Consider the following 26570-nt stretch of genomic DNA (forward strand, 5'->3'; position numbering starts at 1 on the left):
CCCTGTTTGTTTTAGGCAGCATCTGCAGGAGTTGGTGAATTTCCCATTGATGATCTGTCTGCACAGCTGCATTGCAGGGATAAATCAAAACTCCAGCCCAGGCATGAGTGCTGGTGAGGGGGAGCAGTGAGTGTTTGTGCCAGGTGGAGTGGGGGGCTCTGCCACTGCCCCTGCTGCCTCTGTGCTCCCAGAGAGACACTCAGGGAACTTTGTCTCCGTGTAAATAAAACTTGCAGTTACAACAAGCAAGGTTTTGTAGTCATTAGAGCACCAAATAATATTTGTCTTAACAGTAGCACATTATTCAGTTTGTTTCTGGTTATCAGTGGCAACACAAGGTCAGCTACTGAGTGTGCCCAGGGCTTGGTGAGGATGGGTTTTCCCTATCAAATATTGAACACAATGTGCAAAATGTCTCTCATTTCTTCTAACTCTGCCTTGTGTTTTAGTCAGCGCTCAGTCTTCAGTGAAACAGAAAATATGTGTCAGGAAGTTTTGCCTGGTAGAAGTATGTCTGTAACCATTAGCTGGGCTAATCAAAACTCTTCAGATTAATCATCAGAGGCGTCTGCAAGCATTTATGTGCAGCAGAATCCTTGGCCAGGGTGCTGTTGCTGATAAGTTACTGACACATGCTTGTAAAAGTGTTGCTGTGCAGTTCCTGGCTGTTCTGTGCACGTAGCTGGGGTGCCAGAGAGAGGAGATTTTCCAGGATTGTTGAAGTCATACTGCTGCAGCAAATCCACAGGTTCCTTTTGATAGGAATGGCTGCTGTGTTTCAGTGTTTGACGTCTGAAGTTTAATTATTAGGATTCAAACCTGAAATTGAAACCATAGGAATGCAATTCCTTTGGAGAATATGACCTTCCCCTAATAGAAATATCCTGGCCACTAATCTAGATTAATGAAAGTGGTTGGCTGGATTTTCCTGGCCTGTTCAGTGGTATTTTGTGCAGTATAATCATGTTTATTTTCCTTGCAGCTAATCACAAACTACTCATTTCCAGGTGTTTGTGAGCTGTTTACTGTGATTAACAGGACACCTGGACCTGAGCTGTGACTCTGAGCAAGCTGATTCCTGAAACCACAATTTTACTGTGCTGAGAATTGGGCACAGTGAGTAAAGTGTTACTCAGGTTCTCAGTGCTTTCATGCCTCTAATTCAGAGCATGGAGGCTCACAGCTCAGCTTCCAGTTTCTGCTTTGCTGAGGTTTTGTGTGTTTAATATTTGTGCTTAAATAAGAAAATGGAGATTTATATTTAAGATTATGAAAGCAAAGGGTTTTCTGGTCAGCAGAACTGGTGTATGTGCATCTCCATAGTTATTCCTTGTTCTAAACATTGCTGGAACACTCTGAGTTTTCCTGAACTGGGGACACAGAGGAATCCCTGCAGTTCTCCATGTGTGCTGTGGTGGAAGAGTCTGTGTGGAAGCATTGCTGCCTGCCAGCCATCAAACCCTACTCTGTCCTTGACCCCCTGAAGAATTTCCTATTTGGGGGGACCTCCTGCCCCCCTGTCTGCCCAGGCCAGCCCTGCCTGTGCCCTCTGGGGAGGGAGGAGTGGGCTGGAAATGTCAAGGACAGAGGGCAGGGGCTGGGGGAGAGCTGTGACACGCAGCATGGGTGTGAGAGCCCAGGTTGGAGGGGATGGATGCCCCAGGCACACAGAAGGGTTTCTGGGAGGTGCAGGATTGCTCCCCATGGCTGGGTGTTCCCAGTGAATGGGGCAGCTGAGAGGGAGCAGGGGTTTGGGGCAGGTTCTGCAGGGAGAAGCAAACTCAGGAGTGCAGGGTCTGCTGAGTGCTGCCCTTGCTGCAGCAGTGCCATTCAAGATGGAGCTGAAGGAGCTCCTGTTGGAGACAGGCAGGACCTGGGCTGCATTCTAGTTATGCCAGTCAGGGTTTCTCTTCAGGAAAAGCCTCATTACCCAGGGCCTGACCGCAGCAGATAATAACCTGCAATTCAGCTTTCCAGACTGGATTTCCCCTCTCTTTCCCCCAGTAATTATTTTTCAAAGTGCTGTGGTAGTAGGGTGTTACTTCACAGGTGGTTTGGTGGATTTCTCCTGCACTTTCCCTTCATTTCCCTGAGGAGGAGGTGAAGCAGGGAGTACCCGTGGCCAGGGGTGATGGGCTGGAGCAGAGCCCAGCCGTGGGGTGGGGCTGGGCTGGCCCCACACAGCGCTGCTGACATGGTCATAAGGAGTGGCTGTCCTGATCCCTGGGACAATGTTGGCCTTAATTCTGCTTGCTTATACAGTTTGCAAGCCTTGCTACTGTTCTTCAGTCCTGCTCAAAGTGATGGGCCGTGAAAATTTGCCACAGAGCAGGATTTTCTTTGAGAAAATGAATTTTCTAGGGCTGGTAGGGCTGTGACAATATTTTACCAGCAAGGGAGATTTAATTGTGCAAAAGCAGCACTCAAAAATTTTCCTCTAGTGCTTTTTCCACAGTTGACTTTCTCTTTCCCCTCTTCCCTTCCAGTTTTCCCACTGGATTTCTGGAGGAAGTGTGGCTTTGTTTTATTGTGCCTCTTTATTCAGTGACCTACAAGTGCTTCAGAGGAAAAACTAAGGAAAACTTACTGACTTTTTGTTGCTAAAGCCCAGCTTGCCTGTCAATATTACTCTTGTATAATTATGCTTAGTCTCTCCTTTTTATCCTGTTTCCCTGAGGACATCTTGATGAGCACCAAATTAGCACTGATATTTTAGGCCTGCCTTTAATCCTGTTGCAGAGAAGGTTTATCGGAAACTGCCTCAGAGGGGAAGGCAACACTTGGTGTTGGAGAAGCCAGGACTGCCTACAGGTGCAATGCTTCTCTCTCCAAAGCGTCTTCTTGAGCTATATTTGTAGTAAATCTTGATTTAAGTCCTCCCTTGGGGGCACATCCACCCCCAGCTATGGAAGAAAAGAACTGAAACTAAAATAAGACTTTTTTTTCTTTTAAAGGTCTATTAAATCTTCAAATGGAAGAGGGAAAAATTGCTCTGAGACTGGAAAAGTTGGGAGTGATGGTTGATGTTCTCTGTTGTGAGGAGCAGATGGAACCTGATAAATGTGTCATTAATGTTCTTGGTATTTTCATTACATCTTGACTTCCCAAAAGGGTCCCCAAGGCCTTTTAAGGAGTTACAGAGTGCAGGATGATGATCCCAGCAGAACTGGCTGCTTGGTAAATGCCATGTGAAGGATTTACAGATCCCTTTATGGTTACATTGAGAATTCTGGGCTTTCACTTGGTCCACTCAGGCAGGTGTGGAATATAAATACTCAGGTGACAATGCCATTAACATCCAGATTGCTTGTACACCTCCAGGGGTGTCACATGCCTGGCTGAGTGCAGGGAGATTCCTGAAGCAAGAGGCAAAGTAGAAAAAACTGAAATCCATCATGCTGGAAGTCTCCTGCCTCATTATTTTTGAATTTGGAGCAAAATGATAAATACTTCTGTCAGCTGAACTTGGTTTGCAATATTTCATCTCCTTCCCCTCACCTTTGTGTTCTGGCTGTTGGTATCAAACCTGTGGGATTCAGGGGCTGGGAGTTGTCAGGATGGAAATCATTGCACCTTGCTTGGCCAGCTGTGACTGGCACCAGTAGCAGGTACCCACTGAGCTTACACAATCTACTTCTAGAAACTGCATTTTGAACCTTTTTTGTTATTGTTGGAAAAGTTTTAGTGCTCTGCTGACCTTTGTCCTTCTCTGTGTCAAAATGTGACTGGATCCCTGTTTATTGTTCAGCTCAAGGCTGGGCACTTAATTAGGAATGATGATACTTTCAGTGCACAGCTCTCTCTGAAGGCTTAATTGCTTGGAAGTTGACTTTTTTTATGTAATTTCAGTAACTTTGTTGTATTTTGTTGTATTTACAAATGTCACAAGGGTGACAATTGTTACATAAGGAATTTTTGGTTTCCTCGGTTTTCTTCCCCTTCTCAAGTGCAGTGCTGCAGTAGATGAGCCACTTCCATGGGCTTTTTTGGTTGATATTCTGAGCAAGCAGAGATGACTTTAATTTTAAAACTTGCTATGCAAGCTGGCCTTTGAATTGTGACTGTGCCTAGAGACAGGAATTCAAGGCTAAGTGCACCCAACTTGGGAAATCATTCATGAGATGAATCATTTTGTGTGATCACTCAGTCAGCACCTGCTCCTGCACCGAAGCTTTCCTTTCAATTAAACTCCTTTTATTTCTAGGTAGTTGTGAAATGGATAATTTGCTCCTGCTTGGCCCAAGCCTGGGATGACAGGCACAAGCAGCAATGCCTTGATGTAACAAAACCTCCAATGTGCTCTAATCTCGGGAGCAGCGTGAGAGCCGTGCTGGGCACAAAGCTGGGGTTTGTCAGCCCTGCCTGCATTCCTGGCCTGCTGAGCTGGGAGTGCAGCTATGCCACAACTGCCACTGCCAGCGCTTGCTGCAGCTCCTTTTTCCTCCCCCTTCCTCTTAAATTTGTTGGTTTTTGGCAAGGAAGCAGCAGAGCAGGGTTTATCCCTTGGCCAGTGGGGAGAGGTGAGGGCTGCTCTGTCCTGCTCCTTGTCTGGGACCCCCTTGCCCTGCTCCTTGCCCTGCTCCTTGCCCTGCTCCTTGCCCTGCTCCTTGCCCTGCTCCTTGCCCTGCTCCTTGCCCTGCTCCTTGCCCTGCTCCTTGTCCAGGACCCCCTTGTCCTGCTCCTTGTCCTGCTCCTTGTCCGGGACCCCCTTGTCCTGCTCCTTGTCCTGCTGTCCTGCTCCTTGTCCTGCTGTCCTGCTCCTTGTCCTGCTGTCCTGCTCCTTGTCTGGGACCTCCTTGCTCTGCTCCTTGTCCTCCTCCTTGTCCAGGACCCCAGCCCCACATCAGCAGCACAACTGCCAGTTTCTGTCTTGGTGCATCTCCTCTCACTTGTCCAGGTGTGATGTCTCAGGTGTTCCTGGCAGGCTTTGGAGCCTTCCTCAAGGACTCAGGCTTGCAAGGTGTTGTGCATCTGTTTCAGAGAAGAAGGTGAATAAAAGTTCATGGCTTTCTGATCACCCTGGGCCATTCAAATTCATCCTGTTCTTGGGCTTTTTCAAAGCTGTCAGATGGTGTGGAGAAGGAAAATGCAGAAGAAAAAGCAGGAAAAAATAGGTGTCTACCTCTTGATGTGTGTCTGCTGTGAAGTTGCTCAGGGAATTTCTTGTGGAAAATTTGAGGAAAATAGCAGGAAATAATTCTCTGAAGGGTTAGTAAATGGAAAATGCTGAAAACAGAAAATCTGCAAGAACCAAATCCTTAATCTCAGAGGTGGAATAGTTGATGGACTGTGCTGCACAAAAAACGTTTGGCAGCAGAGCAGCCAGGTGGGAGCTGCTGGAGCCATCTCTGAGGGTCCTGCTCAGAATCTGGGGACCCCTGTGCTCATGATCAGCTTTGCAAGAGGAGTTTGATAACAATCCTAACCAAGGGGGCTGTAAGCAGTGTGAGGAGAGGCCCTCATGGGCAGAGAAGTGGTTAAAGATTGGTCAATCTTGCCCATTGTTTTGTGCTTTAATGGTTTGGGAGTTGCAAAGCCTGGAACCTGCATTCCTCTGTGCTTTTTGTGCATAAACATCTTGGGAAAGATGAATTTCCTTGGTAATGCTGGAGCTGCTGCTGCTTCAGCAGGAGCTGAAGGGATGAGGGGTCTGGGGACATTTAAATGCAGCAGTGGTTGTAAATCAGGTAGAGAGTGTGAGGAGTGAGTGGAAAAGGGATCCATCTAAGAAACATTTTCTTTCTATTGTCATAATGCATACAATCAATCTATAATAATGTAATACTTCTAGAATATACAGACTTGAAGTACATGCCAAGCACAAACACAGGTGAGAGCCCACCTGCAGAGCTGCCTCCAGCTCAGGCAGGACCTGGAGCTGCTGGAGCCAGGCCAGGGGAAGCTCCAGGATGATGCTCTGAGGACTGGAGTTATTCAGCCTGGAGAAGAAAAAGCTCTGGGGAGGCCTCAGAGCCCCTTCCAGTGCCTCAAGGGGCTCCAGGAGAGCTGGAGAGGGACGAAGGATGGAGTGACATGGGGGAATGGATGTAAACTGCCAAAGCAGGAGTTTAAATTAGAGATTAGGAAGGGATTGTTCCCTGGGAGGGTGGGGAGGCCCTGGCACAGGGTGCCCAGAGCAGCTGGGGCTGCCCCTGGATCCCTGGCAGTGCCCAAGGCCAGGCTGGACAGGGCTGGGAGCAGCCTGGGACAGTGGAAGGTGTCCCTGCCATGGCAGGGGTGGAGCTGGAGGATCTCTACAGTTCCTTCCAACCCAAACCATTCTGTGATTTAATGTGCACTTTGTACAGCCCTGCTTTGGGCAGAGAGGAAATGGAACAGGAGACACTGAAAGAACAAGCAGAATGAACAAAACTTCAGTAAGTAAGTAAGGAAATGACAATTCAGGTCAGATGTAACAGAAGTCTGAATCTGAAGTGGCACAGGGGATAGGGAGCCTCCTCCACCCATCTCTTCCTATGCAGGAACAGAGTCATTGCTTGAAATTTGCAGGTAACAAATGCAGTTTTGCAGTGTCCAAAACAGCAAAAAGAAGCAAACTTTTTAACACCATAGCTAAATTCTGATAGTCTGTGCCTCAGGATGTAATGGGGGCTTAAAGCCTGGATGAGGAACACATGGATCAGGAAACTGCAGGAATACATGGACAGGAGTGCATGGATCAGGAAACTGCAGGGACACATGAACAGGAGTACATGGATCAGGAAACTGCAGGAATACATGGACAGGAGTGCATGGATCAGGAAACTGCAGGAATACATGAACAGGAGTACATGGATCAGGAAACTGCAGGAATACATGAACAGGAGTGCATGGATCAGGAAACTGCAGGAATACATGAACAGGAGTACATGGATCAGGAAACTGCAGGGACACATGGAGAGGAACACATGGATCAGGAAACTGCAGGGACACATGGAGAGGAACACGTGGATCAGGAAACTGCAGGGACACATGAACAGGAAACTGCAGGAGGGTTTGGTGGCTGCCATGAGTGTCTGTGCCTGGCCTTGCTTTGGGGGTGATCTGTGCCCTGTGTGTGGCATGGCCCTGCTGTCCCACTTGCTGTCCCACTTGCTGTCCCTCCAGGCTGTGCAGTTCAGGCAGGATCAAGCAGCTTGGCAAGGAGGTCACTGCAGTGAGAGTTGCCAGCCCCGTTTGTTGAGTGGTTGGTGCTTGGTTGTTTGTTTGGAAAGGAGAAGAGCAAAAGTTAAATGAGTGAGCTTACATGGCAGATCTTAAAGCTAAAGGGCCTCCTTGAGTCATTGTCTCAGTGGACAGTGTAATCTTTGTCTAAACAGAATTATTCTATGTGGGAAGTAGAACAACTTAAGCAGGGCTGATGGAGAATGGAAGCCACTGCTGTGCTGAGGCTCTGCAGTCCAAATAAACCCTGTCCAGCCTCTGGCTTGCCAGCTCCTACTAATCTTGGGTCAGTGCTAAGCAGAATGCAAAAAAGGGCTGAAATGTAAGTGTGGGGGTGGCCTGTGTGGATTTTCATTTCTCCTGGGAGAGCCCCTCAGGTGCATGAAGGGCTGGAGGGAGGCAGGATCTGCTCCCCTCTGTGCTGGTGGCTCTGTGGGTGTCAGGGCAGCTTTTCCCTGTGCGTTGTCACTGCCCTTCAGCTGAGCTGCTGAAACCCCCTGTGAGCCAGAGCTGTGCCCGGCCCCAGGCTGGGCACTGTGGGCATCAGGAGCACCCACCCAGCCCAGGGAGCTTCCCTGGCTTCCTCCAGACTGCAGCTGCCTTGTGTGCTGTGCTCATCTCCTCAATTACAGCAGATCAATCTCCCCAGACCTGCTGGGATTTGTGGGGTGAGCAGCATGTTACCCATGAACTGCTGCTCACAAACACAGCAGCTCTGCTGTAATTTCTGAATTAATTCTGCTAAAGCTTCATTAATGATCATTAATAAAGGGAGCGAGAGACTGACAGTGAAAACTAAACCATATTTGAGGTTTTTCTGACTTAATTAGGGCTAAAAAGTCAAACCAAGTGCCAGTTGTGGCTGCAGTGGTGGGGAATGCTGCAGTGGGCAGGACAGAGTCCTGTTTGTTTTGTCCTCTCTGCTGACTCAGCCCTGGCTGCCAGGCTGAGCACGTCACACTTTTCTCCTCAGGAATTTGGGGAATTTCGAGCTAATGTTGCAAATGCCTCTCTCGTGATTTGTGATTTCTAAACCAGTCTCAGTTCCCAGCTGGGCCCAGTCCCCCCAGGCTGGGCTGTGCTGGGTGAGGGAAGAACCAGTGTGGCCACCTCCTGTGCTGGGACAGGCAAACAATCCCTGTTTGGGTGCTGTGGGTCACTGGAACAAGTGCAGGGTGAGCCAGGGCTGGGCTTTGGGTGACTAATTATTAACCTCATGTGCTCAGCCAGCCCAGACCTGGAGCGTGGCTCTTGTCATTTATCTCAGGAAGGGACAGAGCCACACGTGCACCCAGCAGGACAGCAGGCAGAGGAAAATGGTTCTGATTTGCAGGTTATCATTGGTCCTTCCTCAAACCCAAGCACAGAATTCCTGTGGATCATCCACTCTGGCACAGCCTTTCCTTTCCCTGTCCAGAGCAGTGATCAAATGCCACCCCCTTTGCTGGAGCTGACGTAAAGAAAATTCCTGCTGTTTTGGGAGGTGGAGGAGGCAAGTTCTTTGGCATTTCTCAAACAGGAGAAATCAAAACCATTGGCTTTCTGCAAAGAGCCCTGTGCAGGGAGCAGAGAGAGGGCTCCTGTTTATTTGTGGGTGGTGTTCCATGCCCAGGTGCCACTCAGCCCAGCCCAGGAAAAGCCTTTTATTTTCCTTTTTGATAAAAGCTGTGGTTATTTTACCTTCCCAATAGCAGGGACACCTGGAGTGTTTCCATCAATGCTCCACCCCTCAGTGAGGGGGTGTTTGATCCACCCAGCCCTGGAGATGCCCTGCAGTAGGGGCAGGAGGGAAATGCTGTTTGTTAAAGCTGCAGCTGGCAGTTGTCAGGCAGCAGGGGAAGTGCAGGAGGCTCTGGTGTGTCTGTGCTGTGTCAGGCTCTGTGGGGAGCACCAGGTGAGCACAGGGCTGGCAGCTGCTGAGGGATTGAGGGCAGCCCTGCCTGTGGAGTGGCCTTTGGGACAGGGTTGATGTAATTGCCCATGGAGTGATGGCTGAGCAGGTTCAGTGCTCTGAGAGAAAAGTGTCTGAGCACTGATGGAGCAAAGCTGGTAAATATTGTTATTCTAGGACTTACAACCACTGGATACCCACGAGGAGTAGGCTGCATCTGAATTGGTATCAATTCATGTTACACCTTTTAGGACAAAGAATGAGAATTTCTGTGGGTCCATTGTTTGACAGTTTCAAAGCAATAAGGGTTGGATGTAAAACCCCACCAAGATATGAATGAGCTGGTGATGACAAGGCAAGAAGAAAGAAAATGAATGCAGCCTGAAGGTGCACCAAGAGAGATGGCTTCTCCTGGAGTGTCCCAGAGAATTTCAGCTGCTGGAAGGGTCGTGCAATGAGCCTGCTCACCTTTCTTGGAGATACCTGTGGTGTTTCCATCCTGCAGTCACCTGAGCCCTGCCGAGGAGGGTGACAGTGACACTGCCCAGCACTGCTGAGTGTGTCACATCAGGTGCCTTGGCATGTGCAGGTTCAGCTTCTTTAAAACTTTAAACTTGGTGAAATTTAGGCGTTAAAACTCGAAATATCATTTTTGTGTTATTAGCAAGCGTCCTGCTCCCTGCAGAGTTCCCTGGAGTGTTGGATGGGTCACTGGGGACACAGTGCTGGTTTATTCCTGCAGGCTGGCTTTATTTATCTATTTATTCCTGCTGATTTATTCCTGCCCTGGCTTTGGGAAGCTGCAGAGCTGCACTGAGGAGGGACTGAGCTGCCAGGGAGGTGAAATGCAGAATAACCAGAGATGATAATGCAGAATAACTCTCATGGTGCTCACCAGTGTGTCAGGGCACATTTGGCCTGGTAGATCCCAAGCACTGAGGAGGGAGTGAGCTGCCATGGAGGTGAAATGTGGGATAACCAGAGCTCTCAGTGCTCACCAGTGTGTCAGGGCACATTTGGCCTGGTAGATCAGAGCACTGAGGAGGATGAGCTGCCAGGGAGGTGAAATGCAGAATAACCAGAGATGATAATGCAGAATAACTCTCATGGTGCTCACCAGTGTGTCAGGGCACATTTGGCCTGGTAGATCCCAAGCACTGAGGAGGGAGTGAGCTGCCATGGAGGTGAAATGTGGGATAACCAGAGATGATAATGCAGAATAACTCTCCTGGTGCCCAGGAGTGTGTCAGGGCACGTTTGGCCTGGTAGGTCAGAGCACTGAGGAGGATGAGCTGCCATGGAGGTGAAATGTGGGATAACCAGAGATGATAATGCAGAATAACTCTCGTGGTGCTCACCAGTGTGTCAGGGCACATTTGGCCTGGTAGGTCAGAGCACTGAGGAGGGAGTGAGCTGCCAGGGAGGTGAAATGTGGGATAACCAGAGCTCTCAGTGCTCACCAGTGTGTCAGGGCACATTTGGCCTGGTAGATCCCAAGCACTGAGGAGGATGAGCTGCCATGGAGGTGAAATGTGGGATAACCAGAGATGATAATGCAGAATAACTCTCATGGTGCCCAGGAGTGTGTCAGGGCACGTTTGGCCTGGTAGGTGCCCAGCAAACCAACTTGTGCCTGTCACTCTTGCTGCTGGCTCTGGGCAGGGGTGTTTGTTGGGAGTCACTGTCACAGTGCTAAGTGTTTGATGATAGTTTAGGGAGTAACCAGGCAACATTTTAAAGGCAAACACAAATTATAAAGGCATGCTTCATCTCTGTAACCAGATCTCTTCCCGTGTTTATCAGCCCAGCAGGAAAATAGGAAAAAGACAATAACTGGGAGCTTGGAGTTGAGGAGTGGCAGGTTGGGGACACCCGTGTGCTCTCCTTGTCATGTGGCGTTCATGGAGCAGGCCTGGGAGAGCTCTGGCAGCAGCAAATCTGTGCTGCTGGGAAGGTCCCTGTCCCCCAGGCACTGCCCTGTTTTCACAGACCTTGTCAGGAATGCAGTTTTTAAATGACCTTGGGTAGATTGATATCTGAGCCTGTTCACCTAGAGCACAGGGCACACACACAGCAGCTCCTTGGAGCTGCATCCACAACAAACAGGAGCCAGGGAGCTTTTCCTGGGCTGGGCTGAGTGGCACCTGGGCATGGAACACCACCCACAAATAAACAGGAGCCCTCTCTCTGCTCCCTGCACAGGGCTCCTTTTAGAAAGCCAATGGTTTTGATTTCTCCTGTTTGAGAAATGCCAAAGAACTTGCCTCCTCCACCTCCCAAAAAAGCAGGAGTTTTTAAATGTCAGCTCCAGCAAAGGGGGTGGCATTTGATCACTGCTCTGGACAGGGAAAGGAAAGGCTGTGCCAGAGTGGATGATCCACAGGAATTCTGTGCTTGGGTTTGAGGAAGGACCAATGATAACCTGCAAATCAGAACCATTTTCCTCTGCCTGCTGTCCTGCTGGGTGCACGTGTGCTGGCCCATTGCTTTCCCTCCAGCCTGAGCTGGGAAAGCAGATTTTAACTTTTCACCCTGGCACACTTGTTTCATTAAAGAAGGGATTGTGAGACAGTCAGTGTCTGTATAAAAGCCACTGTTTGGTAAGAATTGCAATCAGAGAGAGGTTAAAGCCCAAAGCAGGTAAGGCACCTGTGGAATTGTTTTCCTAGGTCTGTGAATGAGTGAGAATTCCAAAAATGCTTTTCTGGCTGGGCACTTCACTCAGGGAAGCTCCAGATGCCTCCTCCCATTCATCCCCAGTCAGTTGGTGGGGGGGATCTGGGCCTCTGCAGTGCTTTAAATATCAGTGTGGTGCAGGGTGGCTGGAGCTCAGCCAGGCGGGGCGAGCCTGGGTGCCTGGGAGCTGCTCTGGGCAGGGCTCCTGTGCTGGCCCTGCTGCCTGGGGAGAGCCCTGAGATCAGGGCTGCAGGCACACACTGCTCTCTGCGCTTGCTGGAGCTTCTGGCAAACAAGTGCAACTTTCTGGGCTTGTAGGTTTTCTTAAAATTGAGTTGGGTAAGGTGATTCATTTATAGTGTGCCTTGGGTGTTGTGGCACAGTGGCATTGCATGGTGAATGCACAGGTAACAAATGTCACGACACAAAGCATTGACAAACTCACACTGTCCTTAAGTAAATTAAACTTCAAGGCAAATCTAGCTGTGTTAACTTTTTTGAAGTGCTAAACTGAAGAGGTCTGGTTTAGAGGGGGCTGTGTTTTTTGAGGTAATGGCCCAGCTACAGTGCCAAAATTAGGGTGAAGTTATTTCTGGGAAGTAAGGAAGGGGAAAATCAACTTGTCACTTTAAAGAAATGCCTCAGTAAATACTGAAGCTAAGAAGTTCTGACTTTCAGCTCCATTCACAGTCCCAGCCTGGCTTTCATTCAGTTGTTTCTCCTGCAAGAACAAATGGTCTGTGCTGTCCTGGTCACCTTGAGCCCGTGCTGGCCAGAGCTGCTGCAGAGTTGTGACCATGGTCACAGGGGTTTTCAGGATGAAGAAGAGACAAGAATGTTGACTCTATGATCAGAAGGCTTGATTTATTATTTTATGATATATGTTACATTAAGATTATACTAAAAAGAAATAGAAAGGAAAAGGTTTCTTCAGAAGCTAGCTAAGCTAAGAATAGACAAGAATGAATAACAAAGATCTGTGTCTGAGACAGAGAGCAAGAGCCAGCTCTGCCATGAGTGGTCAGGAAATCCAAACATCCACAGGAGACCAATCCCAGGTCTACCTGTTACATTCCACAACAGCAGATAACCATTGGTTACTTTTGGTTGCTGAAACTGCAGCTTCTCACAAGGAAAAATCCTAAGAAAGGATTTTTCATGAAAGATGTCTGCGACACAGAGTCACTGCCCTGGGAGCAGCCCAGGCTCAGAGCTGCACTCCTGGCTCTGCAGGACCCCAGCTGCACCTGAGCCCTGCCCTGCTCCTGCCACCAGAAACTTCTTTTGGACAGGTCTTGCAGGACCTGCTGCCCAATATCCAACCCAGAAGAACATAAATAAATGTTTTACTAATGTTTCTCTTGTCATACTCCCACTGCTTTTGTCCCCCTCTCATCTTTCATTTCCTGCAGTCCCAGGCTTCCCATTCCTTTCTTTGGTCTTGCAGCTGTAGGGAATGATCCAGGAGCATCCCTGCAGCCTTGTCAGGAGGGTCTCCAACACTTGGAGTTTTTCTCTCCCACTTTCAATAATCTGAACTAACATTGTTCAGTTCTCCTGCGCTCATTCTGCTGTTTGCTACCCTTAGGAGGGATGTTTGGAGCTCTCAGCTGCTTGCAGGACACAGCCACAGGCTGCAGGGTTCACCTGGTGAGGCACAGCCAGTGCAGCTGCTCTGCACAGAGGCCAGGCCAGCACCCCTGGTCCTTGGTATTTCTGAACAACAGGCTCCAAGTACAGCTGACTGCATGTTTTTAGCATTTTTCAGTCAGAAAGCAGCTCCATTTTTTGTCATCCTTGGTGTTAATGCACTCTGGAGCTTGCCAGGGGTGGCATCTGTGGCTCAGCCTGTGCTGGCACCTGCCTGCTCTGAAAGGCTTCAGCTGAAATGTTCTCTTGCTGCAGGTGTATTCCCATGTTTTGATGATAGAGTTTTTAATATGGTGCTGAAATATACTCTGTGAAGCTCTTGGCATGATGAAATAGCCCTTGCAGGCTGCACCTGACCTTCAGGAGTTCCTCCCAAAGGTCGTGAGTGCAGCACAAAGTGCTGAGCAAGTGCTGCAGCATTTTGCTTTCCCTGGGTGTCCTTTAGACAAGGCTTTCATGAATAAGCTGAATTGTGGGAGCTCTTCAGGCCTGCATGTTCATTTAAAAAAGAGAACAAAATGCTGGGGAGGAAAGCACTTGTTTGCTGGAGATGGCAGTGCTCTTTCCAAGTGTGTGCTTGTCAGTGTTGTGTGCCTGAAACTGCTTTTCTCCTCATGTAAGGGTTTCATTCTTACTGCATTCAGAATAAGAAGGGTTAGGGCCACTTCATCTGAAAATATAGTTAAAAGCCTTGTTGTGGATGATTATTAAATTTAACCAATTATCTGAAATGTCAGGACCTTGAGGAGCTTCCAAGCTGTTGTTTGAGGGGTGTGTGCATGTGAAATGGGGACATTATTAAAATTGCTTCAGAGTGTCCTTCGAATTGTTAAACTGAAAAGATGAATGCTAGAAATGCTCAGTTAAAAGGAGCTGTTTTTCAGCTTACAGAGCAGTGTAAGCAAAGCCCTATAACCATGTTTGTTCTTGTTTTGCAGACCGTGAGGACCAATCAATTCTCTGCACGTGAGTGATCCTTTTTCATTTGGCACTTTGGGGGATCTGTGTTGTGAGAGGGGCTTTGATACAGCTGTGGGAGGCAAAGATTGGTCTTCAGTCTTGACAGGCAGTGGGAAAAGATGTAGCATGAAGTGATATTTAATATGGGAATATAGTCTTTTAATACTGTAATCCATGTTATTGAGTTTCCTAGGCATGTTCTGCTTAAGAAATGTGATTTAAAAACGTCAGTGAGGAGCTCTGCACCCAACCCAGAAGCTTTAAGAAGTTCATCTCTGCACTGCTGTGCTGTGACTGCTCGGGGGGAAAGGTCTGGGGAAGACAAGACCCAAAAATGGGTCTGGAGACCCTGAGCAGCAGCAGCAGCTCAGCTCTGGGTGTGCCTCCAGGGAGCTCTGAGGAGAGGGTCACCAAGGCTCCCTTTTCACCTGGGCAATCCTGTGGCTGTGGCTGAGGTTTCCCTGCTTGGGAAGGCAGAGCACAAGGGGGGTGTGAGGCTCTCAGTGCCCGCAGTGCAGCTGGCCGGGGTGAGCAGCTTCCTGCCCTCTCCCCCATGGACTGTGTGTTCCTGCAGCTTCCTGTGCTGCTGCAGGGAGTGTCAGCAGGGAGATAAGGATTCCCTGGGCTCAGGGAGCCAGGCTGGCCCGGCCCCAGCTCAGCTCAGGGTGCTGCTGCCCTGGGCCAGCACTCCCTGTGCCAGCCTGGGGGTCAGGTCTGGGCTGGAAACCTCCCTGTGGCTCTGTCTGCAGCGTGGGACACAGCAAATGCAGGGTCTGAGGCACAGGGGCAGCTCCAGTGCTTGGTGCCCTGGTGTTGGGGGTGTGCTCTGGGGGGACCCTGCTGCCTGGAGCACTCCCTGGGACACTGGCTGCTGCAGGCAGGCCTGGGCTCAGCTCCCTTCCTGACACAGGGGATTCAGATCTCCATCTTGTGCTCCCTACAGAAGTGCCTTCACTCCCAGAGTCTGTACAAGACTGAGGCTGGATCCTTTCAAGCCTGGCCTTTTCCAGCCATGGATACCATGAATGCAGGAGTCCCAGGGCCTGAGGACACAGGAGCAGAAAGAGTTGTGTGCTTCAGATAAAGGCTGATCTGGTTAACTCAGGCTTGGCTAGGTCTGTGGTTCCTGCTCCTAGCAGGACTCTGTGCCATGCACAAAGCAGCCCTCAAAGCAGGGGTGGGATCCCAGGCTGAGGAGAAAGGCTTTGTTCGCTGTGTTTGTGGATGCCTTGGCAGTGTGTGCTTGCCCCAGGTGAATGTTTTGAAGTAGCTTCATGTTCTGTGTCTGCCCATGAACTTTCCTCTCTTTTGCATGGTCAGCCAAGCCCACAGGGTTGGAATGGCAGTGCTGCAGGATTTGGTGAATGTCCAATCTGATCATGTACAAATTGGAGAGCCTCTAAGCTCTCCTGCCTTCAACTTTGTCATTACCTCCCTTCTACGGTCCCTGTGAGCTTTTGATCCACCTGCACTGAGTGGACAATTGATCCCTGTTTGTGTCAGGTACAGAGTGTGGAGTTTGTGCATCTTGTGCTGGCTTCCCCCTTGGCTGGGCTTGGCTCTGCCTTGCAGAGCAGCTGGAGCTCAGGTGATGAGGATGAGGAGGGACACACATCCTCACAGCCAGGCCTTGGGAGAATGCCACCTCTTGGGAGAGCCTAATTCTTTTGTAGGTCTGCATTACAAACTGGGATTCTGGGGGATTAAATCCTCCTTGGGAGTGGGGCAGGGCCGTGGGGAGCTCCCTTGGGTGGGAAGGGATCCCCTGGTTGTATCAGGAGTGGCAAAGGGTGCAGGACTGCCCTTCATTGCTGCTCCTGCTGATGAGGTAAATTTAAATTGTGTGTTCCCCTTCATGGCACTGGTTTTGCAGGTCCTGGACTAAGGCAGCAGTAAATAAAGTGCAAGCAGAGTGCTAACCACCCCGGAGGTGCTTTCAGAAACTCCTGTGGCACTTCATAAGAGTCATCTCCTCATCCCAAACTTGCTGTCTCAGGACCTGGATCACCTGATTGACCCTGCTGTTTACTAAGGCTGGGAGCCCTCAGAATAATTTCTCATTTCTCCAGTAGGAGTGGTTCAGGGTAGCTAATGGTGAAAAACCACCTTGTGAGCGGTGCCCTGAGCTGAGTGGGCAGTTGTGGTGTGCCTGTCATTGCCCTGTCTCCAGCTGCTGGGCAGCAATTGTCTGAGACAGAGCTGTGCCACGGCTTGCTGAGGGTCTGCCTGCTCTGCACCTTCAATTCTGCCCCTGCTCTGCACCTTCACCTCTCCCCTTGCTTTGCTCCTTCCCCTCTCCTCCCTGCCTCTGCTGGTGAAGTTTCCTGGGTTTTTACCTTCCATGGCCTTTAGAGGAGGGGCAGTCCCTTCTCCAGCAATGCTATTTAAGGACACTTTAGCAGGTCTCTGGATCCAGCCCCTTTTCTCCTTGACAGCCAGGAGTGCTGCTTTTGGGGGAATTCCTGGGTTTAGGGCTGCTGCTGTGACAAGCCCTTGGGTTCTTGTTCCTCACAGATTGTCTCTGCAGTTTTCCTGATGCCTTCCTTGGGTTCTGGCCTAGTGAGTATCTGATCCTTTTGTACTGACCTTGGGAACCTTTGCACACTCTGGTCTTCAGTTCTGTTCTTCTCCCCTTCCCCATCTGCTTGTGTGAGCTGGGGACTGCTGAGGCCAGGGATGAAAGCTGTAGAAGGAACTTGTTGATGAAATTCTTATTATGGATGGGCTTTTCTCAGAGTGAGCCATATCCAGCAGCCTCTGCTGCTCCATGGCATCCCCCTGATTTCCTCAGGAGCAGGGATGGGATTTCTTCTGTGCCCTTTGGCCTTTCACCAACTGAAAAACCCTAATTTGGGTTTTTAGAGACAGGAACAGCTATAGCTCCCAGATCCACTGGACAGTCCATGGGTGAAAGCCAGATTATTGCCTGGCTGGAGAGGAGATGGGAGGAGCTGAACAAACAGCAATGGTGAGAATTTCTTTTTAGCTTTGAGGCTGGATGGTTTAATCTTGGCCTGCTAACCACTAACAGATGGTGAGGAAGGCTGCTGGAGCTCTCCTCTGCTCTGGAGTTTGGTTCATCCAGCTTTGCAATGAAAAGCAAATGAGCAGCCCTCACCACCAGCACTTTTCTGGGGAGCTGGACTCAACCAACTCCCATCTCATCATTCCCCCTTGATGGGACTGCAAATGAGAGTTTATGTTGGATCTTCTCTCTGTAAATTCTTAGTTTGCTGAAAAGAAAGGAAAATATGTGTAATTCCAGAAACTTCACGTTCCTTCTAGCTTAGAAGTGACATATATATATCATATAAGTGATATATTTGTGTCTAGAAGCAGTGGCTTTCAGCCTGTGTTGACTCAGCATCCATCAGTGGTTTGTGCAGAGATGTGATGCCAACACTGCAGCATTCCCAGACCTTCCTGCACGTTTTCCTCTTTCTGTGGGATGTGAAGCTGGGCTGAAGAGCTTCTCAGGGTGTTGGGGTTTTTTTATGTTTTTCCCTTGGAGAAGCTGCAGCTGCTGTTTTGTGAAGTTTTGGTGTTTCTCTGCTCACTGAGCATGCCAGGCTGATGATGACCAGGATGAAGAAATTTGTGTTGTGGTAATTGGGAATTTGGGAAGCGCTGAAGAAAGTCAGCTCTGAAAATGTGCTGCACTGCACTTTCAAACACACCAGTGTGTTCTGGAGACTCTCTTAGCACAGAGCTCTGGCATTCCCAGAGCTGGGCCTGGCCTGATAAAGAGGTGTCCAGCAGATGCTTGCAGCCCTACAAGGATATCTAATCTGAGCTGCCTTCTGTGGGAGTGATGGGCTGTGCAGGGAATAGAGGCTGCTTATTAAAGGCCAGCAGCAGCAAATACCAAACATTTCTGTATACAACCCCTGGCTGGGCTCCAGCTGGGAGCATTCCCATGGCAAGTGCTGTGGAGAGGATGGGGAGCATCAGGAGGGAAGGGAAGCAGCTCCAGAGCAGCCACGTCAATAGTAAAGCCAATTAATGACTGTTCTCCAAACTATCAGTTATACCTCTCTCAGAAAATAAGGCAGGTGATTAAGGCACCCTTTAATTACAGGCTTTGTCTGTAAATATCTGTTAATTTGTAACTGGCAGATGATGTGCTCAGTTGTGCCTGAGAATAAGTGTCTCCTCTGTTCTTTGCCACTGCTGTTGTCATGAGGACAAAAGGCCATTGTTGGGGCTCTTACATAGGCAGTTACTTTCTCCTCCAAACAATTTAAGTGCATATTTCCATATTTCCATGGTTTGGGGCCTTCTGTGAGTGGCTGCTTCCACGGCAGGAGGTGTTGCTGGCTGTGAGCAGCAGCAGGGTGGGTTCTGTGTGCTGGGACCTTGCCCAGGTGCCACTTCTTCACAGGAGGACCCAGTGCTGCCTCATCACCTTCTCCTCCCAGGGCTTGTCCTGACTGAAATTCCTGGGCCAGAGGAAGGGTTTGAGTGACCCAGCCATCCAAAATATAAAATCCTGACTTTATTTGGGTTAGTTTTCCAGGAATTTAAATCACAGAGATGATCTCCAACTGCTTGTGGCCATGCTAACACATTCCACATCTTCAGGAATATTGTTAGTCTGGAGACTGTGCCCAGGCAGGGAGATAAAGCACAGCCTGCCTTGGACTGCAAGGCTTTCTTTGGGTGTGTGGGTTTGTGTCCCTGTGTCCTGTGCTGCTCGTAGCACTTGGAGCTGCAGGGCTTTCTTTGGATGTGTGGATTTGTGTCCCTGTGTCCTGTGCTGCTTGTGGCACTTGGAGCTGCAGGGCTTTCTTTGGATGTGTGGATTTGTGTCCCTGTGTCCTGTGCTGCTTGTGGCACTTGGAGCTGCAGGGCTTTCTTTGGGTGTGTGTCCCTGTGTCCTGTGCTGCTTGTGGCACTTGGAGCTGCAGGGCTTTCTTTGGATGTGTGGATTTGTGTCCCTGTGTGCTGTGCTGCTCATGGCACTTGGACTGCAAAGCTTTCTTTGGGTGTGTGTCCCTGTGTCCCTGTGTGCTGTGCTGCTCATGGCCCTTGGAGCTGCAAAGCTTTCTTTGGGTGTGTGTCCCTGTGTGCTGTGCTGCTCATGGCACCTTGTGGGATGGAGTTCATGGCTCTCTGGGAAGGCAGCTGGAGAGGGGCCAGTGGCCTTCAGCAAACAGCTTGAACCTCCTGTGATTTCCCTGCAGCCCACAAGGCATTTCCCAGCCCAGGGAGGGGTGGTGGCCCTGCCGTGCTGGGTGCTGTCACTGTCACAAGGTGTGGGAATGCTTCAGACCTGCCTGGCAGTAAGGAAAGCAGCTGCTCCACTGCTCTTTCCTTCAGAAATGGTGTTTCCTCCTGGACCAGACCCCTAGGAAGGGGCGCTGACCTGTTCCTGGGATAACACCTGCCAGTGGGAGCTGTTCCTGGGAGGAGCAGCTCCATCCCTGCTCTTTGCTGGGAGTCCTCCCCTCTGGGACCTGCCTGTTCTCCAGTGAGAGCCCATCCAGAGGTGGAAATGCTTCTTGTGCAAGGTTTGGGCTCAGGCTGCCCAGGGAAAGAGCTGCAGCTGGTTCAGTCAGTGCCTGCATTTTCCTAAGCAAATTGGAGCTGGGATGAATTTGCCTGGAGAGTTCTGGGCTTTGCTGAAAATGACACTCCAGCTTTACATGCAATGAATTCAAAACCATGTTCAACTTTCAAGTGCTCATGCTGGCTAAACTTTTCCTCTTTTAAATGTGCATGAAGCTGCTTCAAAGCAGGAGCTTTGCCGCTCCAGGGAAGAGCTCTTGGACATGGGATCCTGCATGAGTTCCCCAGCCACTGGCAGACTTTGTTTGACCTGTCCCTGAAGGTGGCTTCCAAGGGAGAGATCCCTCAGTCGGAGGATGGAGTAACCTTGTGCTGCCAGCTGGAGCCAAGGAGGGTTTGCTCCTTGGGAGCTCAGTTTGGCATGGCCCATGGCTGGGGCTGAGTTTGTGATTCTGCCAGCCTGGAATGAAGGAGGTGAAATCATTTAGCAGAGCTGCCACTGGCTGAGGTGAGGCTGCTTCTCGGCCCAGGGCTTTAGTTGTTTAATTTATGGCAACAGATTGAGTTGTATTAAAACAAGGTTTAGAAAAAGTCAAGCTTTAGCTTTGTGATTCCATCCCCATTCCATAAATACTGTACATGATGTTACTCAGACTTTACCTTTTTTGGGCAGGTTGATAGAGGTAGAAGATTTTAATTTATTTTTGTAATCCGTGTGTTTGCACTCCTGGGAAAGAACCAAAGTATGCAGATGTCATTATTCCTGTAAATGCAAAGGACTTTATCCTAAATCTTCTAATTCTTTCATAGTATGTGGCAGCAGAGCTATTTGCCACGATGCTGCAGGAAATATTTGGCATTCCTGTAAGCTCCAGGGAGAGCAGGACTGGGATGATAACATCCTCTGGTGCTGCTTTTCAATGAGCTCTTGCACAAAGACTCTCTCTAAAATACCCCTCTGATAGATTTAGAGGGTTTTTAACACAAGGAATGTGTTTCAAGCTGCTGCCTTTCCTGTGCTTGTGCTGACTCCTCCAGCCCTGTGCTGCCCTTTTCCAGAGCTGACATCTGAGCTGTATTTATTGTAGCAGCTTCTCTGCACTGCATGTGTTACAGGAGATTTTCCTCCTCTAAAATGTAATAAACTTTCTTCTTGTGATTTGACAGAAAAGATTATTTCTCTAGCTTTACAGGCACAGCTAATAGTGCATTCCCAAGCTCTGCTGACAATAAGAACAAATTGAATTGTTTTAAAATGTAAATGTATATTTTGCTGTGCTTCTTACTTCTCTTACCTGCTGGAATGGTTTTAGCATTAGCATTTTTTAATACACATCCAGAAACAGGCAAAGCTGCTTTTATTATTGCTCATGGTCATGAATTATGTTAATATAAACACTGCAGTGAAAGGGAAATGAGAAATAAAGACTTGAGAAGCAAGAATTGGCACCTGATGGTTTGGGGCTTTTTTTCTGCTTATCAGCATTCACATTTGCCTTGTTTGTGGGGACTCTGGGCTGGGTGGAAATGGGATTTTTCATTAAGTCACAGGGTGTTGTTCCACCTGTCCACTTGTCCCAAAGTGCACCCAGTTTCAGGGTTCCATGGTGATGGTATCTTGGCAAAAAGGAAACGCAGTTATCCATTAGCCAATTCTCAGAGTAATCTCCTTTGCAACCAGCTTTTCAGGTAGCACCTTCCAGGCTTTTCCAGGCACTGAGCAAAGCCAGCCCAGCCAACAAGTCTGCAGGGAGCTCCCCTGTCTCCCTGCAAGCTTTGGGGAATGGAGGGCAGAGCTTTCTTAGCTTCACATTCTCTGCTGTTTTCTGATTGTGAGGAAGAATGGAACCCAGGTGGTTTTAGCCTTACTGATGGAGCTGTTTCCAAGGAGCAGATGCCATCAGTGATCCAGGGACCCTTGGTTGGGTTTAGGCAGGAGCAGATGCCATCGGTGATCCAGGGACCCTTGGATGGGTTTTGGCCTGGAACAGATGCCATCAATAATCCAGGGACCCTTGGTTGGGTTTTGGCCAGGAACAGATGCTATCAATAATCCAGGGACCCTTGGTTGGGTTTTGGCCAGGAACAGATGCCATCAATAATCCAGGGACCCTTGGTGAGGTTTTGGCCAGGAACAGATGCCATCAGTGATCCAGGGACCCTTGGTTGGGTTTGGCCAGGAGCAGATGCCATCAGTGATCCAGGGACCCTTGGCTGGGTTTAGCCAGGAGCAGATGCCATCAATAATCCAGGGACCCTTGGCTGGGTTTAGCCAGGAACAGATGCCATCAGTGATCCAGGGACCCTTGGATGGGTTTTGGCCAGGAGCAGATGCCATCAGTGATCCAGGGACCCTTGGCTGGGTTTTGGCCAGGAGCAGATGCCATCAGTGATCCAGGGACCCTTGGCTGGGTTTAGCCAGGAGCAGATGCCATCAATAATCCAGGGACCCTTGGTGAGGTTTTGGCCAGGAGCAGATGCCATCAATAATCCAGGGACCCTTGGTGAGGTTTTGGCCAGGAGCAGATGCCATCAGTGATCCAGGGACCCTTGGTTGGGTTCCCCCTCTGGAGCTGAGGCCACAGCTGGGGCCCTGGGGCTCTGCACTGTCCCACAGCCCATCTGCAGGGCCATTCTGCCTGGGGTTTTCCTGCCAAACCTGGGCTTGCTGCTGCTCTCTCAGGTCAAACAGAAGCTGTTCCACCTGGAGCTCCTGTGAGGAGTCCCAGGAGCTGCAGTGAATGAGGGTTCCTGCTCCTGGGTGCAGAAATGCCCATGCTGCCATCCTTCAGCAGAGGGTACCCTCTCTTAGGGCCATTCCCCGTGGGGTTTCTGGGATTTTAGAGTTTTGGAAGGTGAGGAGCAATGAGGGTGTTTGAGTCTTGAAAATCTGGGCCAGTGTCAATATCCCTCCTGTATCTGCAGAATTGAAATCCCAGGTGCTCTCTGAGCTCCCCTCTGCAGCTGCTGAGTGCAGGGTGAGGACAGGGATGCTCCTCAGCTCTTATCTGATCAACAAGTGCAGCTCTGGAGGTGCTGAATCCCTAAGCAAGTGCAGATTAGCTAGAAACTGGGGTGTATGATGAAAAAGGCTGCACAAGAATGTGCCTAAATTCCCCTGCTAAATGAACATTTCCATTATAAGTAGTTTAGAGGAGAAATAAGTGGGCAGGGAAAATGTGTGCTTGTCATTCTCACAAAGGAGCTGGCTTCCAAACTGTTAATTTTTGAACAACTGTTGAATGGCAGGAGTGCTTCCACTCTTTCCATGCAAATCCCCATCATAAATCCCTTTTTAGCTTCCCACACTTCAGAGCTGCTCAGGGCAGTCTCAGTCTCCCTGGAAATCTTCCTTCAGTGCCTTGCACTGCTTGAGCCCTGCCTAAGGCACCCCTGAATCCCTCTGGGCCTGTGTTTGTCTGAAGATCAGACCTAGGTTAGGGGGAAAACCCCAAACTGGCATTTTTAGAGCTGCAGTAACCTCGTTTGTGATTGCAGGGACATGAACCTGGTCACATTTCCTGCTTTGAATATCTCCTGTAACCCTCTCCATAAATTCTGTCTAAACATGCTCTGCTTTAAATCCCCTCTGGCTTAAGAATGAAATGTGCATTTGCTATCTTTATTGATCTGTGAACTCTGCACTGATAAACTCATTTCTTCATGCTTTCATGTAGCCCCGTGACCTTAAATATATTTTTAACCTAGCAAAGACTCTGAAGTGAGCAGTGGAAAGAAAAGAATCTCTTGTTTAAGGTGTGTTTTACTGCACTCTGTTTCTGGCTCCTAAAGCTGCTGAGTGTTTCCCTTAACTTGGCAATTCCGTAACCAAACCCTGGAGTATTAAAATGGTGCTAAGTGTAAAAGTGTGTGTGTGTGTGTATCTCACGATTTAAAAATAAAAATGTATCTGCACCCTGAAAAACTCTGTCTGCAGTGATCCAGGCAGGGCACAAGTGTTTCGTGTCCAAGGGCTTCAGGCACAAAGCCAAAAGCTCTTAATGAAACTGATGTCACACCTTGTATCAACACCTTAGAGCTCAGGAGATGCTGAAGGAGGGGTTTTAAACAAATACCCTGTGGTTCCCTGCAGCATCCCTGCTTTTGGCTTTTGCTCTGTGCACAGCCAGAGCCACCCATGGGACGGGTGAGGGGCTGTAAACAAAGGATTCCTGCTGCTGAAGGTGGATTTTGAAGGAAATGTCTGCCCTGTTTTGCAGAGGTGAATCTGGTGCTGGGAAGACGGAGAACACCAAGAAGGTCATTCAGTACCTTGCTCATGTTGCTTCCTCCCATAAAGGAAGAAAGGACCATAATATTCCTGTAAGTTGGGGTATTTTCTCATTTCTTGGTTGCTCTTTTTGAAAATTACCATCTTTGCATTTGAAAAAATTACTTTTTTTTTATTAAACTGTAATATGATCTGTGTAATTTTGTCTCAACCATTATTTTCTCTTTAGCAGTGGCTGAAATGAGCAGTTACATCAAAATTTCTAGTCCATGTCAGCTGTCTAATTTCTGTTGTGAAATTAAAGGCTTTATACAAATAAAAGCAAAGCTTTCTGATGCAATAAACCCCATTTTCCAAAAAGATTCAATAAACCCAGGCAATTCTAACCGAATTTAGTTCCCACTAGATGCAGTTTTTGGTATTATATTTGTGAACAAGCTTTCTGTGCTTTCAAAAATTAACTTGTAGATAGGAAAAATCATCCAGCTTAAAAACTGCTCTAGAGTTGCTATATCTAGGAGCCAGCATCTAATTAAAAGCTCAGATTTTATTACACTATAAACAAGTGAGTATATACTTTTATATAGAGAATATTGGCTTTTTTGGTAGCTTGAAACCAGCTCTGGTTTATGTAGAACTTTCTTCAGATTTCCTGCCAGGCTTCAACATTTGCAGTGAATTTTGAGTGATTCTTTGCTTTTAAAAACCAGGAATGGGTTTGAATATTCATTGTTAGGGGTACTTGGATACGTTTGCAGTGAAGTTTTAATTGAGCTTTGCTCCAAACAGTGCCTTGCTATAATCACAAATGGTTTTCCAGTAGTAATCCTGGTGTCTGTGATGGCTGGAACCTTCAAAGTGCATTAATTTATGGAATTACAGAGTTGGAGGCTTACAGAATTACAGCCAAGACCTCTGAGATCAGCCCAGCCTTTGCCCAGCACCCCATTCCCACTGGAGCATCCTTGGAGTGTCACTTGCACTCATGTTGTGACTCTGGTGACACTGGGACATCATCCAGCACAAGGGATTTTCTGGGAGGTTTGCAGCTGTGCATGTTCTTGGCTTTGCCACTGTGCAGCCCTGGACAAACCCAAAAAATTGTTTTTTCAATTTCTACAGAAGCAAAATTGCCAGCAGGCTTTTGGAGAGAAGGGAATTGTGCAGGGCTTGCACCAAGTATTTCTAAATATACTGGTGACAGCTTGGAATACCTCAGACACTTCTGGAAGCCTCTTGTCCTTTTAAAATGTGCCTCCCTTCAAAGTGAGATTGCATTGCCCAATCCCCACAAAAGCTGAGTTTTCAAAATCTTGAGGGATGGAGATGATGCAACTTCTCAGGGAGCCTGTGAAGGCACAGGGAAGAAAGGGGGAAGCTGGGATGTGAACAAAAAGAACAGGGAGTGTCCTGAATAAAAGTCTGGGACTGTGCCCTTTATTCAATGCAGTACCACAGTGGGCACTGGATTTGCCATGTGTCCATGAAAAATGCAGAGTGTTTGTCACCAAACTAATTTTGAAAATACAGATGAGTGTCCCTTGTTGTGCAGCCATTAGTTTGTGTTCATATATTGGCAACAAAGAATGTCCAACCCTCACAGGTGCCACAGGGAAGGTAGGAAGGGTGGGAATGGGGAACAGAAGCAGCCCTAATTTAGCCTATTTGCATATTCATTAGAAAGCTGTAGAGGGCTGGTGGTGATCCACAGTGTGTGCAACCTGTGCATTGCCCTGTGCACAAGAAGATGCTAAATAGGCTTGTTAAATCAACCATGGCTTGCAGTCTGTCTGCAGCCATCCTGTTGCAGATAGTTATCAGTGCCATGTGTGTTTCTGAGCCTCTTTGAATGCCTCATTGATTATTTTTTTAAACAAAGCAATTTGCATGCTGAGCCTTGGGTTAAGTGTGATTTGCCTGACCCAGTGCTGTAAAAAGAGAGCAGAGCAGAGGAGCCCCAGTGACACCTCAGAGCACACAGGGGCTCACCAGGTGCCTCCTCCAGCTGGGATGGAGGGGACTTGTTCAGCTTTTCTGAGGGCTCTGCCCAATGGCTGCCACCCAGCTGCTTCTCCAGGAGGCTTTTCTGCCCCCAAATCCCTCTTTCCTTAGAGCTGACAGAGTCCTGCACAGCCCCGAGCACACGGGTTTGGAAATGGGGTCAGTGACACAGGGCTGGAGTGAATTCCAGCCTGAATTTCAGTCAGGATTCCTGGGTTGTGAGTGTGGGAATCTCATTGCCTGGCCGATCCCAAGGTGGTGTCCTGGGCACTGCACTCAGAGTGTGGGGAGGAGGAGAGGTGGCCGAGGAACCTCAGTACCTGTGGGGCTTGGCAGGGCCAGCTGAGGCTGCAGCAGCTCTAGAAGTGGGAATGGAGGCTGGGGAGGGAGAGCTGCTGGGCAGGGCTGGAACAGGAGCTGCTCTGAGGGCTGGAGGTAAGGCAGGGTGTCCATCTCCATCAGGGGAAACCTTTACATGGAGTGCAGATC

The 26570-nt window shown here is 48.9% G+C and overlaps 1 protein-coding gene across 2 annotated transcripts in view; it reads left to right on the forward strand.

Moving 5' to 3' along the window:
- Window positions 1–26570, forward strand: part of MYH10 (myosin heavy chain 10) — a 90658-nt gene that overhangs the window by 16035 nt on the left and 48053 nt on the right. For both annotated transcript variants that reach the window (XM_066565777.1, XM_066565778.1), the window contains exons 4-5: window positions 14320–14347; window positions 24070–24172. In XM_066565777.1, coding sequence (XP_066421874.1) covers window positions 14320–14347; window positions 24070–24172 — 131 coding nt within the window. The remainder of the gene's footprint in view (window positions 1–14319; window positions 14348–24069; window positions 24173–26570) is intronic.

Source organism: Molothrus aeneus, chromosome 25 (genome assembly GCF_037042795.1).
Source record: "Molothrus aeneus isolate 106 chromosome 25, BPBGC_Maene_1.0, whole genome shotgun sequence".
Taxonomy (NCBI): Eukaryota; Metazoa; Chordata; class Aves; order Passeriformes; family Icteridae; genus Molothrus; species Molothrus aeneus.